The sequence below is a fragment of the Hippocampus comes genome, unplaced genomic scaffold (assembly GCF_001891065.2).
Source record: "Hippocampus comes isolate QL1 unplaced genomic scaffold, H_comes_QL1_v1.1 scaffold185, whole genome shotgun sequence".
Taxonomy (NCBI): domain Eukaryota; kingdom Metazoa; phylum Chordata; class Actinopteri; order Syngnathiformes; family Syngnathidae; genus Hippocampus; species Hippocampus comes.
In genome coordinates, this window is record NW_017805931.1 from 527501 (window position 1) to 547678 (window position 20178).

The 20178-nt window shown below is 49.2% G+C and overlaps 3 protein-coding genes across 8 annotated transcripts in view; all 3 read right to left on the minus strand.

The window, feature by feature from the left end:
* Positions 1-47: 47 nt before the first annotated feature.
* On the minus strand, positions 48-10893 carry xpo7 (exportin 7). 2 transcript variants are annotated; one of them, XM_019890141.1, is made up of 27 exons: positions 10787-10893; positions 8837-8983; positions 8020-8113; positions 7412-7644; positions 7231-7335; positions 6770-6935; positions 6480-6553; positions 6278-6397; positions 6052-6198; positions 5593-5765; positions 5028-5221; positions 4841-4946; positions 4550-4685; positions 3991-4064; positions 3710-3790; positions 3389-3452; positions 3203-3311; positions 2836-2942; positions 2667-2755; positions 2457-2564; positions 2214-2296; positions 1787-2001; positions 1576-1714; positions 1316-1473; positions 1129-1227; positions 933-1060; positions 48-269 (listed from the first exon to the last, which is right to left on the minus strand). In XM_019890141.1, exons 1-27 carry the CDS (start codon positions 10817-10819, stop codon positions 176-178), a joined length of 3276 nt encoding a protein of 1091 aa, XP_019745700.1. In that variant the 5' UTR covers positions 10820-10893; the 3' UTR covers positions 48-175. The 2 variants fall into 2 exon arrangements, with proteins under 2 accessions (XP_019745700.1, XP_019745699.1); XM_019890140.1 differs by having other exon boundaries at positions 3203-3314; positions 3389-3451; positions 3709-3790.
* A 1552-nt stretch (positions 10894-12445) lies between these two features.
* Positions 12446-16308, minus strand: dusp11 (dual specificity phosphatase 11 (RNA/RNP complex 1-interacting)). Its single transcript, XM_019890154.1, has 11 exons — positions 16164-16308; positions 15452-15527; positions 15252-15383; positions 14674-14797; positions 14544-14604; positions 14352-14398; positions 14195-14270; positions 13955-14089; positions 13396-13458; positions 13141-13313; positions 12446-13056 (listed from the first exon to the last, which is right to left on the minus strand). Exons 1-11 carry the CDS (start codon positions 16199-16201, stop codon positions 12920-12922), a joined length of 1062 nt encoding a protein of 353 aa, XP_019745713.1. The 5' UTR covers positions 16202-16308; the 3' UTR covers positions 12446-12919.
* A 1480-nt stretch (positions 16309-17788) lies between these two features.
* LOC109527933 (transcription factor 7-like 1-B) overlaps positions 17789-20178 on the minus strand; it is a 14903-nt gene continuing 12513 nt past the window's right edge. For all 5 annotated transcript variants that reach the window (XM_019890144.1, XM_019890145.1, XM_019890142.1 and 2 more), the window contains exons 9-11: positions 18636-18743; positions 18500-18548; positions 17789-18413 (exon numbers count right to left, since the gene is read on the minus strand). In XM_019890144.1, the coding sequence (XP_019745703.1) occupies positions 17980-18413; positions 18500-18548; positions 18636-18743 (591 nt within the window). In that variant the 3' untranslated portion in view covers positions 17789-17979. The remainder of the gene's footprint in view (positions 18414-18499; positions 18549-18635; positions 18744-20178) is intronic.

Below are 20178 nucleotides of genomic sequence, written 5' to 3' on the forward strand. Positions count from 1 at the left end.
CCCACCCCAACCACCCTGTGATTGGCGTTAAAATAGATCTGTATATATTTATATATGCTCGTATCAACAAGGGGGCGGCGAGATGCGCGGGACGGGACTGGTGCCGACCTCCCGCAGGTGGTGGGCGGGCGGGGCCGTGGTCTGTCGCCGGTTTGAGACGCGTGGGCGTGGAATGTCAGCTCATCATGTCGTTGCTGTTGACGCCGCACGTTGAGTTCTTCATGCTGTCGTTCACTTCCCGCCGGAACACCGACAAGTTCTGCGTGAACCTGCACCGGCACCCAACATGTTAGGGACACGCCACTTGCACACTATGCTCGCAAGCAATCAACGGAGGTCATATGGCGACTGCGCAGCCAAGATGCTAATGGCCTTTTTTGTTGTTGTTTGTCAACGGGAAATTCATGCCACAGGGGTTGTGTCACGGTAAGAATGAGGGCAACTGCAGCCAAGTAGAAATTGTGGAGCTGTTATGCCTCGATAGGCTCACATAATCAGCGAAGCTGCCGTTAGCATCTTAGTAATGGTTGGCTGTCTCCCAGTCTCCCCACCATGCAAAGACGAAGGGCAGCTGCATCCACATGGAGACTCTGGAGGTCGGATGCTAACATGCTAAGCTACCGATAACATGCATGTTTGCTTGTTCTGAAGCCAAATGGTTAACTCCGAGCACACGGGGATCAGTTGTGGTGTGTAAGAAGTTAGTAAGCATAGGCTTAGTCGCATGGCTAAGGACAATTGCCAGGAAGTATGCCGGCCCGACTCATTTATTGCTCGGCCGATTCTAATCTTTTCAAAAATAATGATACACAGCTGAAAATTTTGCCAATTGAATGCAGATGGACAGTTTTCTTCCTTACTTCGATGGTGTGAATTTTATTTCTGGCAAATCTGGACGAGGCCTGAGAAGTAAGCGCAGGAGTGCTGCTCACCTGTCTCTGTTCTTGGTGAGCAAGTTGCGTTCGATTCCTTCCATGAGGTTCTCAAAGCAGAGATGCATGGCCTGCTGCTTCTCTGGAGGTTGGCTATTCACGATGCTGTTGCGCACGTCCGCAAAGTACTGCAGATCACAACACATGTGCCGCGTCAACACGCGCTCTGGAGGTATGCGCACATGCAACACGTTACCTTCTCGTTAAGGAGTATGAGCCCCAGTAGTGGTCGGGACATGGACCACTGGTTGCGGCAGTCCTCGAAGATGATGATGTTCAGCACAGTGGACAGCATCTGCACCGGCCGCCACAAAAGGCACGCGGTCACCAGGCGGCAGTCGCCTCTTTTGTGACTTTTTGCATTTGAGCGGCGACGGCGTTACCTGCTGGATCATCTCGGGGTGCTGCTGCATGATGTGCAGGAAGCGCTCGTCGGTGGCCATGGGCGTGGCTCGCTTCTTGGTGGAGCGCGAAAGCTGCTTGAAAAGATACGTGACCATGTGGTCCAGGCTGGAACAGCAGCCCGTGCACACCATCGTGTCTGCGGGGGGGAGACACAGACCAAACGTCAGCTTTTGCCATGCTGGGAAAGAAAAAGAGCGGCTGCCTCGAATCTGTCAAGGCGTCAAAGCGCACTACATACCGAGTGCGGTGAGCCCTTCCGAAATGGACGACAGGATGTACATGACCATGTGAGGCTCCAAGCTGGCGATAAAGTTCATGTGGTCCTGGGTGAGGACCTCCAGCAGGGAGTAGAAGGACTGGCTGAGCTTGGGGTAGTCCTACGGGGGTCACAGCGTTACTATGAGGTCACGACCAAGGAAGCCGCCGCGAGGACGCACGCGCGCACACACCAGCAGGTCGCTGTGAGGGATGGACAGCAGCAGCTTGATGAAGGTCTGCAGGGCGTTATCCAAGGCGTCGTCGCCGTACAGGCGGAAGACGCCGAAGTTGACGTAGTTGCCGCTCAGCACCGCCTTCAGCATGGCGAAGCACACGCTCACACCCTTCAGCTTCACGCCGTACGCACGATCCTTTGGTACGTCGCCCAGCGTTAGGATGCGGTTGCCTGGGCAACAAAGCGAGCCGTGCCAAAAGTCAAACCACACAAGGAAAAACAAAAACAAACAGGTTTCTACTCTTGAAATTATTTTCTAGGACATTTCCAGGACTCCCCGCTACAGTCCGAGTCAAGTTACATCCGCGGATATACGTGACAGCGACATACTGTCCGTCGCCAATGCGCGTGTCGCTGACATACGCGATGTCAGCAGTCCTCACCGTAGGTTGTGATCATCTTGCTGGTCTCCCGGAAGAGCAGGATGCCATTTGGCGAGGATACGTCAAACTGCAGCCTCTGCGACCTGCAATGCAAAGTCACCACAAAGTCACACACACACAAAGAAAATATACAAGTGAGGACAACACACACAAACTCCTGTCCTCATAAAACCAGAGCATCATACAAGGTTATCCAGATTAATGGCCGACGAGGCGTACGATTATGACGGCACACACGCCCACCTGTTGTGAACGAGCTCAGCCATGAGCTTGAGCACGGGCGTGGTGCACGCCGGGTCGTGGTACCACAGCTCGATGGCCCGCTGCAGGATGGGCATGTAGGCCGGATATCTGGCCATGCAGGTCAAGGTCCCATCAAGCGCTACCTTGGCAAAAATACACACACTCCAGCTAAAAGAAACTAAACTAATCTCAAGACCACGGAAAGGATACATCCAGTCGAAGAGCATCATGAAGCTGGTCTTGGCGTTGAAGGCAAACGCGATCCCTCGCAAGTCCCGGACCAGGCCCACCAGAGTCCTCTGCAAGACAAAGTGCCACAGGGCTCCACGTTAGGACCGCTGACGCTTAAGCTGACCTGGTGTATGTGTACTCGCGTCACCTTAGCCTCCTGCTCGTTGAAGGTGTTGGTGCTCAACATCTGGGCCACGGCTTCGAAGGCCACTGTCAACGGCAGCATGAACTGCTCAAACTGCTCCTCGTCCTCACCTGCATCAATACATGCACACCAAAATGCTGCTTAGTATCACCCGAGAGGAGTTCAGTTACATTGAGCGTGCTCGTATCTCAAGTTCGCGCTCGCACGCCAAAACCAAACATAATCCGCCCGAGCAATAGCTCGTGTCTCGAAACACTCTGAGTTAGGGCACTCCTATTAAGGCGCCTCGGAAGTAACCTGGCAGCAAGTTGGTGCCCAAGCACACCTTTTCTCCTCCCAAATTTGCCAAAATGTGGGACACAGCGCTTACCCAGATCGACCATGAGGAGGCGCCCCAGCGCGGTGTAGAAGGTGGTGCGGCACCTCATGTCGCTCAGGTTGGACTGGTTGTTGACACCCAGGAAGGAGAAGTGCTCGCTCTGCTGACAAAGCACAAGGCAAAGAGCCGTGGTGGCGGCGGCACTGTCGAGGAGTGAGACGGGGACCAAATACTCACGGTGTGATTGTTGAGCATGAACTGCACGGCGCTCAGCTTCACCAACTTGCGGACGCTGCTGTACGTGCACGTGGCCGTCAAGGACAAAGCAGTGTCAAGCAAAGACCTCAACCTGTTGACGGGAGCTGTACGCCAAAAGGATTATCTGCCACGAAAAAATTCCAATTGAAATCAACCCTCCCCCATTTTGTTTCATCAAAAACAATCATCCCAGGAAAAAGTCTCATGTGTCGGTTTCCGTGACGACAACAGATGACCCTAACGCTCGCTTGGCGCCTAAAAGGGCACGGTGAACATGCATGCGCTCGTCGGCAAGGATATCCCAAGGAGAGGTCGTTGAGGAGCTGCAGGGTCTTGGAGGTGATGGGTTCACACTGGCCCCAGTACTTCAAGTTGGTGATGCTGGAATGAGGGGGGTGGGGCATTTTCAGGAATGTTAGCATTATTATGACAATTAGGAATTCCTTCGATAAGGGCAGGAGATGAAGAAGGAGTAAAAGGAGGAAGTAGACCTCTAAGAAGTAGAAGTAGACTATGTAGGAAGAGAAGTAGAAGGAGATGAGGTAAAGAAGTTGAAAAAGAGACGCGTTGCCGTCACTCACATTTTGCCAATGAAGACGCTCAACACCATGGTCTCATCGTTTAGGCCCAGCACCTCCGACAGACGACGATACAGCTGCAATCAAACACACGCACGCGTGTACATGGCATCGGTAAACCAAACAAACAAAAACACGAAAAGGGGTAGTTTCAGTAATGCTGATTGTCAACTTCAAACCGGAGTAAAACAGTCGTGATTCTTTGTCAAGATATCTACGCAACTCTTGTTTGGTCTGCTATCTGGGGAATCCCGTGTAGGATTGGCTAAGTAGTTTCAATTCCAAATATTCACCAATCAACTCGCATGTTACGAAGGGTTCTGAGTCGATGTCTCAAAACGACCTTAAAGCGCCAACTAAAATGGCACAAATTTGGGGCGAGAAGAGCAGTCGAAAGACGCCCTAATTGTGATGGCTGTGGACATGGGCGGTTCCTTTCAAACTGGTTACGACATTTGCCAGCCGGGTAACGAGCAAACGATTGCCAATCATTTCATTTGCGACTCACGGGTCACAATGGGAGCATTTTCTTCCCCCGGGAGTCGTCGGCGAGCCTCCTCACCTTGGACGATTTCTGCACCTGGTCACCGATGTAGATCTTGCGGAACTGCTCGAAGAAGCTGAGCATGGCCAACTCCAGCCTCTCGTTGCCGGCCTGAGCCAGCCGCGAGTCGGTCAGGTTCATCAGCTGCAGCACCCTGAGCGGCACAACCAGAAGGAATGTCGGCGTGGAGCGGAAACCCACCACGGGCAAAGGGGAAGGACAAGACCAAGGGGGGGGAGACGACAACAAGAAAAAGAAAGAAATGAAGGGCTGAGGACGAAGAAGGAGATTGCAAAAACGGCTGCGCACCGGCAGACGAGCTCCCCGTCCATGGCGTCTTGCTCGTCAGTGCTGGCGAAGGACACGCGGCCGCCGATCACCGCCCCGATGATGTAGACCAGCCAAGTCAGGCGACCTAAGAGGGGGGAGGAGAGGAGTGAGCGTCAGGGGCAACAAGCGCACAGCAACCTGGCCGGCTCGTCCGCAAGCCACGCACCTTCCTGCACGGTGACGTCGGCGGCACCCGAGTTGGTGGACTGGAGCAGCTCTTGGTAGCTCTGCGCCGCCTGGTCGAACAGCTGCACCAGGAGAGCGCACGTCTTCTCATACTCGCACCTCCCGATGGTGGACAGCTGGTCCAGCTGCTGCTGAACCAAGCCGGCGTCGTCCAGGGGGTCCTCCAGACCGTCTCTGTGACCACACGAGACCGTTAGAAAAGTTTTTTTTTTTGGTTTGAAATAAAATTAACCCTAAAAGCCTACCCAGATAAAACAGTGCGCCCCCTGCTGGCTCAAACTAGTGCTTACATGTGCACTGCAGGGAAAAGTCACATTTTCAAAATATAAAGCGGAGGAACACTGGAACTAATAAATTCATTCAACTGTTGATTAGTCCTTTCAATGAATCGGATACAAACTTTTTTCTTTTTAATTTCCATTCTTTTATTCAAAATCAGGACACTTTCAAAATGACATGACACTTTTGGCTACTTTGTTCGGTTATGTATGCATGTGTATGTAATACATATATGGTGGGTCGGTGGGGGGTGGGGGGGTTCTGACCTGAGGATGACATGGACCGACTCCAGCCGCGACGTGATGTAGGCCTTGGTGACCTCGGGGGTGTAGGTCTCCAGCAGGTGTGGCTCGGTGGCCTTGACGTACGGCACCGAGGCTGCCAGGCGTTGCCACAAACTCAGCAGGTAGTGCACGCTGTTGGGGGCAAACTCCCAGTGCTGAAACGACACCCACACGTCAACATAGTCCTCTTTTTTTTTTTTTTTTAATTGTCACAGAGACACAAAAAAAAAAATCAATCGCTGTCCACACACAGTAAAACTGTACTCGGTTGAGAGTTTGTGGCTACATAGAAGGACTTATTGTTGTTTTTAAGAATTTGGTTGAAAATTTTTTGACATGCTCTGTTGTGAAAGAGTTGCAAAATTTTGGGGGGGAAAAAAAACAACAAAAGAAAAAACAACTCTAAAAGCTGGAGTGGTGGTCTGCGGCTGGGCGGCTCACCTGCAGGCTGGTGACGGTGAAGTTGGCGATGAGGCGGATGACTTCGGGGTAGTTCTCCACCTTGACCAGCTCGCCCAGCTGGTAGTTGCTCTTGAGCCGCGCCAGCAGCCGGCAGAACTCGTGGTAATTGTTGGGGTCGGGCAGACACTGGGTGGGGGCCACACGAGCGAGGGGGTCACAAACACACGCAAAAGTGCACACGCGCTTCCCGGTGGGCGAGACGGACCTGCGGGTTGGCCAGTATCCTCTTGACGCCGTCCACCAGGTGCGACAGGAACTTGGCTCTCTCGGCATTGTTGAAGAGGGACCTCCTGACGGAAGCGATCTGGACCAGACATGACAGCACCTGCGCGGACACGGAGCAGAGCGGGGCGGGGTCAGCGCCGGGCAGGACTCGTTGACGGCTGACTGCTGCGTGTGCCACTCACCAGCGGGGAGAGAGAAGGCGGGATGGAATGATAAAGGTTGAAGAAGAGCTGCAGGGTGGACGAATCCAGGAAGGCTGCGCCAGCAATCAAAATAAAAATTAAAACCAAAAAAAAAAAAAAGTACAGTGTGTCTAGGGCTGGTGCTGTCAAATCGTCTTAGAATCAATTATTATCCTCAACCGAGTTGTCAATTCATTTGAGCATTGATGAGTTGTTGCACCGCGAGAGATGCTAAATCTCGCCCCCGAAACCAAAGGAACATCCAAAAACGATGCCAAAACGAACGCTACCTGAGCGCCAGGATGTGGGGATCTGCACCGTGCACAGGTCGTCGGACGACTCGTCGGTGGACGTCCCGATGAAGTCGTAGTTGAGGCAGTTGTAGCTCAGCTTAAGAAGCTGCATCAGCAGCCCGTGCTGCGACTCGTCGTTCAAGTTCAGGTTCTTGCCGGACGCCTGCCGCGCAAAACGCAACAATCGGACGCACGCCCGCACAACCTTTGAATAAATACCTAAAATTTCCGCCCGTCGACACGCCCCACCGGTCGATTGGCCGACGACCAATCCAACGTTGTACCAGGGTAAGGTGATAAATCAAGCATAATTCCTAACGACATTAAATTTGACTCGAGACTCGCTCCTTAAACTGTAAACGAATAGCGAACACGGATTTTGGGCTGTGAATGCAAATTTGACTCGACATGAACTCCTGCTTGAAGAAAGGTCACCTTGCTGGTCGCTACTGACTGACCTGTTTGAGGAGGTTGCAGGAGAGCGTGAAAATGTCAAAGAGGGACGAGTCCCTGAAGGACGAGGCGATCTTCCTGTGCTTGGTCAGCGGGTGCGCCGTGTCCGCCTGTCGACAGAGAGAGACCTATCAGGCGTCGGCGTGCGTCCGCCGGATACCCCGGCGCCCGCCTCCCCACACCCACCTGGTTGATCTCGTTGGTGAGCTGCGACAGGATGGTGACGCCGATGATGCAGTGCTCCACGCTGTCCTGCAGAAAGCGCGTGACGTCGGCGATGACGTTGCGGAACACATAGTCGTCCTTCTGCGAGTCGAACCAGCCCAGCTTGGTGATGCGGGCGTACAGCTGGATGAGCGCCTGCGTCACGAAGGCGGCCAGCTTGGGCCGCGTGGCCAGATAGTTCAGCACGTAGTTCCCTGTCGGGACATGCTGCGCGTCACAAGCGTGCCGAAGCCACGACAAAATGGCAACGTGGACGCTACAGCTGCTCACATGCGCTACTTTTAACTCATTCACTCCCAAAGACGTTTTTTAAACGTCTTTTCAGACTTGGTCTAGAATTGGCTGGTACTGAATGGGACATCAAGGAAAAACCTTTGCAAGAATATGATTTATTCGTCTCTTCTGCTGAATATTGCGGAAGTGGAATAAGAATGAAGCGGGTGAAAGGGTGTTTTGACCCCGTAGTGCCCTCGGCTTTCGACTGCAGCCGTCCTGGCTGCTCACCCGTTTTCTGGGTTGGGCCTGGTGCCAATGGCACTATTGTGTGCTATTGTGAGGGTGGCACTCACGAATGTCGATGCGCTGCTCCAGAGGAAGGGGGTTGCTGGTCCTTGACACCAGTTTGGACAAGCAGGTGGCCGCCAGCAGCTGCGAGTACGACGACTGCAGACACACAAACATGCTACATTACAGGGCACACGATTGTCATTAGGGTACCAGGTCGACGCGGCCTTATTTTAAGCTACCGGATTCTCATGGAGGCTGCCGATACAAATCACTGATACTTAAGGGGAGAAAATTGAATAAATAAAATCAAAACAACAAATCGGAAATTGAGTAAGTCCTTCTTGGCAGTAGTTGGCGCTATACTGGAGGACTTTGAACCTCCAGGTGAATTCCAATGTGCATCAGAAAGAAAGGACAAGCTGTCAATTGTGGGCCACCACAGCAGTCTGAGGTGTTCCGCACATGTCCAATCAAGTCAAAATGGTTGACATCCATTTTCGTGCAAACGGAGCGTGACTGAGCGTCGATCTAGAGAAATACATCATGTGGTCGAACGATTTGAAAATGGAAGCGCCCTGCTAAGTTGTCATCTATTTTGAGGATAAACATGTTGTGTCATCACTGATTGGTTTTATTTTTTGAGCCTGTCTCAGTCTTGTTTAGGTCTTGTTCTAGTCTCTGTTTCGACTGAGACAGTGGGGTCTTAAGTACAACACTAAGTCAGACGTTCAGTTCATCTGAAAGGGTGTGTGTGTGTGTGTGTGTGTGTGTGCGTGTGTGTGTGTGTGTGTGTGTGTGTGTGTGTGTGTGTGTGTTGGGGGGCGGGTTCCTCCTCCACTCCCAAATAAAAGCAAGCTTATGTGGCGTGGCGAGACTCACGCTTCCTCTCTCGAGCAGCAGCTGACACTTGCTGAGGCAGTCCGGCCCATTGGTGAACTCCACCAAGGCTTTCTCTGCTTGGTGGCGCACGGCCGTGTCAGCCGTCTCATACAGCTGCTTGCACAGGATCTCCAGCTGGGCGAGGCCCTGCGGCGACACACACGCGGCGCTTATCAGCACAAAACACACTCGTGCAACCCCACGCGTGGAGGGCGGTCACGTGAGCCACGTGTGCGAATTTCGCCGGCGGGATGTGTCGAGTCACACCGTCACGTCGCAAAAGATTCCACGGCGCCAAGTTTCAGCACGGGCTGGTATCCGACTCTAGCGATGTGACAACCGGGGGCGAAAGAGATACCAGCAATATCACAAGTACAGCTCTAAAATTTTATTTTTTGTGAAATGTTTAGATAAATAACTTTTTCACATTCAACACTCATGGGTAAACAGAAAATAAATAAGGAGGTGAAACAATTAATTTAGAATCAAATCAATTTTGATTATCAATGAATTGGTTTGAGACGTTGTTTGATTTGGAATAGTTAAAATCTTTGGAATTTCAGCCTTTCAACAGTAAATCATGTCAATTTTCTGTAATTCTCCATGGAAGCAGACTGATCATCTCTTGTGTTGAACTAAAATCAAGCAGTGGCTGACTTTGGACCGCAAGGATCAACATTTTTTGCCAATTTTCTGACAGACGTTAGGGACCAAATCAGGAAGTTGAAATAATGTGTTCAAATGAAAGTATGGCAATTAAAGCTGTTTTTAATCTGAACAATGGAAACAATTATAGGATGATTTATTAGCAACATAATCATTAGTTGTATCCCTATTTCAAACAGAGTAAATCAATTCGTGAGTAAATTAAGATTATATGTGGCTCAAGAATATTTGGGCAACATTATTGGGACTGAATATAACCCTTGAGAAGACAACCACCCATGTTCAAGTTGATTGAAAATTAACGTGGAGCGTTTGCGACACGCGAACCGAGCCGAGATCCATTTGAGCGAGCCCCGAACGCAGACGGACGCGTTTGAGGTGACGAGTGCGTGGACATTCCTGGACTTCAATCGGCGTCTAGTGCCAGAGAGCAGCAGTCGCGGCGGTTAGCTTAGCCACCTAGCGGGCTAAGTGGCCAACACGGCGCTGCTTAGTAACCAACATAAACAACGCGACAGGAAACGGAGTCGATTCGCTCGCTTCAGGCTCACGCACGCGCCCAGAGTCTTGTCCGTTTCTCCATCAAAAACAACAACAACGAGAACAACAAAGCGGGTTGTTTGCAACCCAGCGGGCGGGAGGAGTGTTGATGGCTCAGCTTATGCTAACGTTAGCATGGCTAGCTAGCGACTCGGAAAGCGTAGCAAAATATCCCGGGAGGAAACAATAGCAAAAAAAAAAAAAAAAAAAAAAAGAAAATTATTCTTTTCAATGCACCATGGTTTGTTTTATTTGTTTTGGTAGATTCTCATAAAAAAAAAAAAAGAGAAAGAAAAGAAAGGAGGAAAATGGGAGGTTCCAATGTCGTTTGTAAGCGTTCGGCAGGCGACCGAGGTATGCTGCCGGCGGGCGGGCAAAAGAAGGCACACGACCAGTAAGCTAGCCCGCCACAGTCGCCCTTAATTGTTGTCTCAGATACTGCCATTAGAAAAACGGGCGGCATTCGTCCGCGCGCAACACGCTCGCCTTCTGCCCGGGGACGCCTCGCGTCGAGAGCCCGCGCGGCGACGCCATCGCCGGGCTAACGTTGCGACAGCAGGCCACGCAGCGGCCGGCGGAGTCAGGCGACGGCAGAGTCCTTCACTGCTCCAGCGGGCCCGGCCCCCTCCGTCCGCCCGCGGCCTCCTCGCCGGGACCCCCGACGCCCGCGGGAGCCTCGTGGCTCCGTCCGTCCGTCGCGTGCCGACGTCGCGGCGGTTGCAAACACGCCAAGCCCCCGCTCACCTGCACATGATCCGCCATTTTCCCCCATTTCATGCACCTCTCACTCCGCTTATGGCTAGTCAAGCGCGCGCGACAGCGCCCCTGACGGCGGCCCCGCCACAGTACCGCCGACAACCAAACTCGATTTGGACTTAAAACCATTAATCCCATTTCGTCTTTCTTCGTTTCGGTAGTGCAGTCACTTTCGTTTCGTCCATTCGCTTTTTTTAGCAATATGAGATCACTGGATGAAAAACGGGTAAACCTGACTACGATTAATCTTATAGCCATTGCTCTTCATTTGTGGCAAACGCTCTTCCGAAAAGGCTACACCCACATTTCTCAACTTCAACTGTCCAAATTGAGGACTGTTCTATAAGATTCCCACCTCCTTCAACACTTTGACTTATTCAAAACATTACAACTACGACACATTCCAAAAGTTCCCACAAGTCCCCATTACCACGTTTTCCACGTTAAAATTCGCTCTCAGACATTACTGCCACCCGCTACAATATAAAACATTCTAAATTCAAAATGTGTTCCGTGTTTCATAATTCCAAAATGAGCTCTGGTCAGCATTTGCGTGCAAGTCCTAAAAAAATTGCAAAATCAAATTTGGGGTGTTTTTGGGGTTCAATGTTCCCTGTTTTTACATTGTTACATCATTATTAGTATGTTTTTATATTGTATGAACACATTTCCTGTTTTTTCCAGCTGCACTTGAGTTGGATCATAAAAGGCGGCCTTTCCGAACAGTTTGAACAAAAAACGACTCGCAATGCCGGGTAGAGCCTGTGGGAGGCAGTGTGGCGTCGCTACACTGACAGGCCAGTGTTTTGAAATGTCCCCGAAGAAGAAGCGAAACCGAAAGCGAGCAGCGGAGACGTCTAACACTCATTTCAGTCATCACTTTTGTTTATTCCTGTAAATGTTTAAATGATGTAATCTCGAAAATATTTTAATTACATTCGCTTCCGACGACATAACGCGTTGTTACAAGAATGTTACTGATGACACTGTGTTTACGTTACAACAGCAAAATACCGACAGTACTCCGCTTAATGTTATACGAGGGTTATGGCATTTTACACTTTTTGGAGGCCCATGACATCTGGAGCACACGGAAGCAACTGCTGCCAGGCCAAGGAAAAAACAAAACAACTTTTACCATGTTAAAATTAACGTTTTACTGTGAGAAGTTTAAATGTTAAAACGTGAGGTTTGACTTAAGTATTGGGCAAAACAAAACGAAGCAATTGCTTCCGGTTCAGGTCCGCCGTTATGAAACGTGACATTCATCACATTCAATATTATAGTCAACAAATATTAACAAAATAACCAAAACTAAGATCGAAAAAAAACAGTATAAAATAAATACAATTATATCAAAAATGTCCTTTGTTTTCATCTTTGTCAATAAATTTGATTCATTCTGAGCCTTTGGGTTTTTTTATTTATTATTTCAGTATAACTGTTTGGCCATAAAGAAGGGAGGTCAAACAGTTGTTTGGGAATTGTAGTTTAGTTTATTAAACAATACTTATTGTGACCTTTTTTATCCTGCATTCAACCAATACAGTATTCCATATGTGACGGGGGTCACAACTGTGATGTTCTCAAGCAAAAAAAGAGTTTTAAAACTAATAGAAATTGAAGCATTGAAGTGAAGCATTTTTGAAATACTTTAAAATCTAATTGGTTTAAAAAAACAAAACTAAAAAAAATGGATGATCATGAAAAATACAAGATCATTATAGGATCATGTAAGTTTAAGGCATGTATTTAAAATTCAAAACTTGTTAGTGGGCTTCTGAACAACGCTGGCCACCACATTGAAGCAGAAGCAGCAGGGTGTGTCCTACCTGGATGAGGCAGCCAATCATATTGCAGCGGGGTGTTATCTTCCTGCAGCGAATGCTTGCTCTAAGCATGGCTGCATCACGAGCAGTTCAAATCCATCCTGATCAAGGCACAGACTATTTCATACAGAAACCAAAACTCCAAGACAAATTTCAGAGCTCGATCAAACTTAAGAAAATTGAAAGAGTTAGCCAGCAGGCTAATGGCTAGGTCATTAGCCTTGGCGGAGGTCAGGAGTTAAGACGCTTCTTACGGTCCAAAAATCAAGACCGAAAATGTTCCCATTCAGTTTTAGCCCCACCCTTCATCCTCAGTGCTCTGCTGATTGGCCCACTGGGGACAGTAACGTGGGAGGGCAGTGGGCGGTGGGCGGCCCCAAACGCACGTTGGCTGTGCATGGCCCTGAAGGTACGTGGGCCCACCCTGCCGGTACGTGGGCCCACCCTGCCGGTACGTGGGCCCACCCTGCCGGTACGTGGGCCCACCCTGCCGGTACGTGGGCCCACCCTTCCAGTTGGCAGCATGGGGAAATGCCCTTCTGGAGGGGATGGAGGCAGGATGTGCAGGCGGGAACGGAAGCAGGCTGCTTCTTGGGGGCCGGTAATGTTGGGCGCTTTCATGTTGGGGCCGCTCATATTGGGAACATTCATATGGGGGTCGGCTATTGCCTCCTTTTGGGAAAAATCTGCAGGAAGTAGGAGGGAAAAAAAAAACTGTTGGTGAGTGTCTCCTATCACGCACGCACGCGTAGACACACAAACACACACCGGGGGCTGTCATTTTGGGGCGACTCAAGCGGTTGTTGTCTTGTAGCTCTTGGTGAGAAAAATCTGCAGGAAGTGATACAAAAACAAAAAACGGTGAGCGAATGCCTTTCTCTCTCTCACACACACACACACACACACACACACACACACACACGCGCGCGCGCGCACGCGCACACACACACACACACACACACTGTGTAAACAAACAAATAACATTCGTGACCTTAGAAATTTTCAATACCCCCAATCTTCGAGTTGTGTTCCTCCCGCCAGCTACACGCCGCAACGTACTGAAATTCATTTCCAATTTGCAGCAGCTGTTTATGAGCCTGTGCAGTATTGTTCATTCGGATGTATATCCCTTTCTCGAAAAACTTGGACACGCTCCGCTCGAAGGATTACAGTGTCAATCTTAAATTAATTTAGCAGTTAGAATGGCTTTTCCATCTGCCCCCGTCATCCCTTGTTGAGAAGCACACTTGTAGCTCTGATGACTGAGTGTGTATGTGTGTGAGCGTGAACTTAACGCCTTAGAGCCCGCGCGAACCGGTGCCCGTACCTGCAAGTGTGGCTGCCGCCGCCCCAACGTCCGCCTGAAGGCGCACTACCGGCAGCCGCACGACCGGCAGCCGGTGTCCGATTGACGGCTTGTCCTGGCGCCGACGTTGGCGGACGATTGTCTATGCCCTCATTGCTGCCCAGACAAAAGCATGTGTGAGCAGGACAGGCACGCACACACGCAATAAGTATACAAGCAAAGGCGCACATGCCCACATGCCAGCCGTAACGCTTGTGCTACCTTCTCCGTGGGCCAGTGCGAAGGTCATCGATGTAGTTGCTTCTCTCCATGTTGTGACCGCGACTCGAGTTAAACACTGAAAACACACACACGCAAGGGCACGCATTCATGTCCCATGCAAACACGCCTCGTGTGCGCTTGTGTGTGTGCAACTTACGTTTTATGGCCTTGGCGGGATCCATCTCGTCCACGTCTATGAGATACCTGACACGCAGGAAAAACATGCGGTAAAGACAGTGTCGCCTGGCACACCTCAATCAACCACGTACGCATTCGCACGCCCAAACACATACACTCCCTCTCCGCATTTGCCACACACACACTTAATGACTACGTGAAGCACATGCACCTGCAAATCATGTAGCCAGTACGGTTGAGTCCGTGCGTGCAGTGGACGCCGATCAGCTTGTCTGCAAAGTGGAAAGGTGAGGTCAGCCCAGCAACCAAAGGAGGTTGCGACGGGTAGCGGCAAGGCTGACCGTTGTGTACGTTATCTCGAAGGAATTGGCGGACGGCTTGCTTAAAGGCCAGAACGGGACCGTCGGCGGGGACCACGTGACCCTCCGTGGGGATCTTGACGCAGCGCAGTGAAGTTGGAAGGTCCTGCAGCAGGGGGCGGAAGGGGGTGGTGATCGAACAAACCATACTGATTGGCACACAAGAGCCTACGTTGTCTGGCAACATAGAATCTTGCCATACAAACCGTCACGCAGAACCAGATGGGACTGCTTTCCACCGAGAATAGTGGTCCAATTCGGCTTGCCATCCCACACACATTTCCAGGAAACTTTCCCATTAAATGACACTCTTCAAAAGGTTTAAAAACAAACCCTAATTGGGTTACTGTGCACCCACATTTGGTTGCATATAACACACCAATTATGAAAGGGGAAGTCAAGTCCAAAACTTTGTTGCCAATTATGTATAATATGCATTCCTACTAGTCTAAGCTCAACATTCGGATAAAAATTGCCGCCTCCTCTTAACTCCCATGCAAAGTTTCCAGGTTTGCGTGAAACGGTCAAGGAATAGAAGGTGCCGGCCAAACGAGCGATACCTGGGGCCCATAGTAGCGCGTGGTGAAGGTCAGGTCAATAACAAGTCCCAGTTCTTGTTGGTCTTCCTGCATGGCGTCCAACAGCTCCCACGGTCCGAAGACCTGAGCGGGCTCGAGGCCTCGGTTTAGAGACTGAATGGGAATGCTGTTAGCATTTGCAACAGTTTCCCAGGCATGACGCCAGATGATGACGCGCTCACCTGCTTGAGAGGAACCTTGAAAGCCACAAAACGAGTCCCGCCTAGTCGCTTGCCCACAGCCTTGTAGTCCAGCCATCTGTGCGCACACACACACACACACACACACACACACACACACACACACACACACACACACACACACACACACACACACACACACACACATATCTAGCCTAAGAGTAGTTCTCATAGTCAATCCCAAGGGTCTGCAAACTATGGAATCAATCCTATGCAATCAAACCTATGTGGAAAATAAGCCAACCAGTGGCTCACCCATTGAGAAAAATCTTAACGTGGCTTTATGTTCGAAAACTACAACCAATCGTCACCAAAAATCACGTGCACAACTCTACCTATGCCCACATCTCGATCTATGAAAATATTAAAACAATATCCTCAATATTTGGGATTTTATGGACATGAAGCGTTTTCCTCGTTAAGCAACATCACGCTGCAATCAGCAGCTATGGAGAGGAATACGTTGATGTCCATAAAGTTCAAAATATTGCTGCGGATTTTGTTAAAGCTTGATCGCAGTTTTGTGACATCAAGTGACATTCAGCTTTTTTTTCACTCGGGGGGGGGGGGACACTTAATGCCCGTAAAATCCAATGTAATTTGCGATTTTTTTTACATTAAGCATTTTAAACTGTCACACAAATTTTCAAGCTTGACATGAGTTTTGAGCTTGTGTTCAAGCAAGTCGTCTCACCTGTCCGGAATTGAATTTTTTCGGCCGTAGCGGGGCATTTTCCGTGTTGTCCTCCGCTTCCAAATAAATTTAAAAAAAACTGTTTGCAAACGAACTTCTATTGCTCGTAGATGTTTCTCACGTCCGCCGAATTGCTTCCGTCAGTCATGAGGCGACGCGCGTAGATGACGTCACCAGAGGGTGTCCGGTCCGCAGCTGCTTCAGGGACCACACAAGCCGTGGGAGTTATGGCACTTGAGTTTGTCGTTGTTGATCGAAATTACGATGATTGTCGCTGCTTTTGATGTATTCGGTTTGTTTCTAGCCTTCTTTCGGATCGCCGTCTTGTGTGTTCTGATCATGACTAGTCTGCTACTCGTACCAGACTGGGAGAAATGTTTACGAAAAGCACGTCAAAACTCAAATTTTGCCTTCTGCTTGCCGAAAGGAAAACCACCTAGATGAGCTAACAAAACTATCATCAATGTTGAGGTAGTTAGAGTAAAAGTCTTTATGCAAATGATGCAGCAGGACATGTAGATGGACAACATAACAACAATCACGGGCGTATTTTCTTTATCTTCTCCAAAGAATGAGTAACATTACTGCAGTTTATCGAGTAGTTGTGAAAGTCTTGTCTTCAAAACTGGGTTATACTGCCCCCAGTGGTCAAATCAGGCACAATTAAGTCATCATGCACAATCTGTTTTAAGCCTTCCATCGGTCAAAAATTTTCAGTTAATCGCAGAACATTGAACGCGTCATTCGTCACGTTCTGAAAACTGCAAACACGCGAGCCACGTTGAACTTCTCGTACTTCCGTTTCTTCGAAACAACACATGCGGCAATTATGCGTTTTTACATATACCGGTAGTTATAAAACAACAACAAAAGCTGCCATTCACAACAGTCTGCCCTGAGCAGACCTCCGCGTTCACACGTAAAACCAAAGGAGTAGGAAATCTGCAACATTTTTTTTCACGCACTTTCTCCACGAGGACAATGAAAGTTAAGGGTCATAAATTGCACCTTGAATTTTTGCTTGTGAAACGGAATTATTTTGATCAACAAGAGCACTTTTGTTACCAATTTGATCGTAAAGGGCGTCTTGGATGCATATTTACTCACCAAACACCGTCATCACCAACGTTCAAATAAATTTGTTCTATTTCATGATGTTATTAAACCTAAAGTAGAATTTTGGCAAGCGCTGTCTTCCTTTTCAAAAAAACATCATGCAACATGAAAGGGCAGCTTTAGGGGCGCGTATAATATCCGTGTGAATGGGTGTGGTTCTCCAAAAAAATTCTGGTGTGCCCACAACTGTAAAGTCAATTAAAGTTTTTAAGAGGGAGCGCTCACCCGTCGCTGTTGTTCTTTCTCCCGCTCTTCTTCTTCCCTTTGCTTCTGCAGTAGTCTGACAAATAGTACACACACACACACACACACACACACACGCTTTTATCTGCATTTAATGTCATTTTAAGCCTTGCAGAAACACAGACCCTCAGGGTCACATGACAGCCAGTGAGCAACTTTGACAGTGATGACTCACACTCAGTTGTTTACCCATCTGCGACAAGTTCATCATCATCAGCAAGTTCATCATCATCACGTGCTTTGAGACTTGATGACACAGCATGGGGTGAAATTGAGAATATTTATTTGTGTTTATAAAAGTTTGCAGTTTGTAAGTGAAAATGAGGCAAAACGAATGACGACAAAGTCAAATATTGACCACAAACTTGTCGTTTTCCCCAACAATATTTTTTTTTCAACTTTTTTTTTTAAACACCTTGATGGCTGATTGACCGGCCACCACTCAAAGCCGATTGGCTTATCTGTAGGAGGAGGAGGAGGAGGATGGGTCCAAGGTGGATTTGGGTGGCGCAAGCGTACTGCGCAGCGGCTTAGTGGTGAGGGCGAGCGGTTGGTCAGCGCCCGGCGACAAGCGGCCACTGTGGCCGCAGTTGGAGTACGCGTGAGAGTGTGTGTGTTCAGTGTACGTGGGCGCGGGGGCGGCGGGTGACGCCAACGCCGCCGTGGGCGTGGCCGGGGAGTCCACGGAGGAGGCGGGGCTGGCCTGGGACAGGTGCGTGTGCGTGAGATGGGAGACTGTCTGGGGGCGGGACAGGTGGGCGCGTGTGTGCGCACTGGAGGTCGATGTGTGTGCGCGGGTTTGCGTGAGGAGAGTGTGTGCGTGAGGTGCCTCGTCGTGCACGGGGGACAGGTGCGTACGCTTGGGCGGCGGTGGAGAATCGTCTGTGGCGGCTGAAAAACAACGCGTGCAAGGGTGAGTGGCAACAACATATCATCACTGCCTGTCATGCGTTGCTATCACAACACGGCTGCCTTACTCTCTTGATGGCTTCCGCCCTTGAATTTCTTCCTCTTCTTCTTCTTGCCCTGATCATGCACAAAAAGACACACACCGACAAAGGATTAATAACATCAGTGAAGAGCGGTGCACGTGGCGTGCGTGGGTATACGGACGTAGTTGTCTCTGGCCGACCATCCGGGGTAAAGTTGCGAGTGCAGCAGCCGCTCTTTCCGGGCCAGCTCGTAGTATTTGGCCTGCTCGTCCTTGCTCAGAGAATGCCACTGTAAACACACACATTAAAGCATTACCACACACACACACACACACACACACACACACACACACACACACACACACACACACACACACACACACACACACACACACACACACACACAGGCAGGCCCTGACCCGCTGTCCCATCCGGGCAAGTAAAAACTGATGCCCATGTGGAGGCAACATTAAACAAATCCATTAGAGAGCTCAGAGAATAAATAAAGGACTAAGTGCCTCCGCTGAAATTCCGGTTTGGTTTTCTTTGCATTTTTTTCACTGCGTTTTCCATAACAATAAACTATGCTGTGTCTTGTGTGCCTCTTAAAATGCATCTATGAATAAATAATGTCAGTACCAAATGATTGAAAAAGCTATATTGCCAGAAAGCCATGATGAAATGATAATGTAATATCTGTCCCAGTTTTGAATTAAAGCATGCCCACTCCATTCTTCACTTTGAAATGATTCCTCAGTTAAATGAAAGCACAAGCCCTGCTGATGCACCTTATATCGCCTGATGACATTCGATGTACATTTTCCACTGCTGTGCATATTTTAATAAAGGCAATGTCTCTTTCTATGCATATGTGTGCTGTGTGGTTGTTTGAAGACAGTGATGTCGAGATGAATACCATTTTCTCCAAGTGATTTTTTGACTAATTGGCAGGGAATGCATATCTCATCTCACAGGCTGATGTTTGTAGTTGGGAAAAAAAGATGCATCACTCGGAGGCTTGGAGTGATGCAGATCACGACTCCCCTCCCTTCCTCCTACTTCCTCACCCAACACTGGCTGATTAAACTGATAAACTGCACCAAAATGAGGGGGAGAAGGAGATGTAAATAATGTAATAGGAGAGTGTTAAAGTGAAAGTCTGTGGGAGAGGTGAGAGGAGAGATGGAGAGGGGGCGGGGGCCAAAGCACAGCACAGAAATGTATGAATAACATCAGCATCTCCGTACATTATGGCTAATATGTTTAATATCACTTGCTTCATTTCACAATTTCTTTTTTATTATTGTGACCTTTCAAGCTCTGTCCTCACATTGAACCATAGTGTCAGACAGTTAACCATATACACACACAAACCCACACACATAATGTAAATGCTTTATTAGGAGCTGTACCATCATGTGGCTTTGATATGTTCTCATTAGCATATCAACACAGAGCTGGCCATCCGATGGGATACAGTAACCAAGGCAACCGTGGCTGGATGCTCAATTATGGGAACTGGAGGGACAAATTGAGTCTCCCGGACTTCATTTTAATCTGTCAACCCTCACAAGAGTGACCAAGTGCATCATAAAATTTGCACCCACAAGTGAAATCAAAGATTTGTTGTGCAACTCTAAGTGTGTTGCTGACAGTCAAAATATTTTATTCATATGCGTACTTTTGGTATCTTTCTCTCTCTCTCTCTCTCTCTCTCTCTCTCT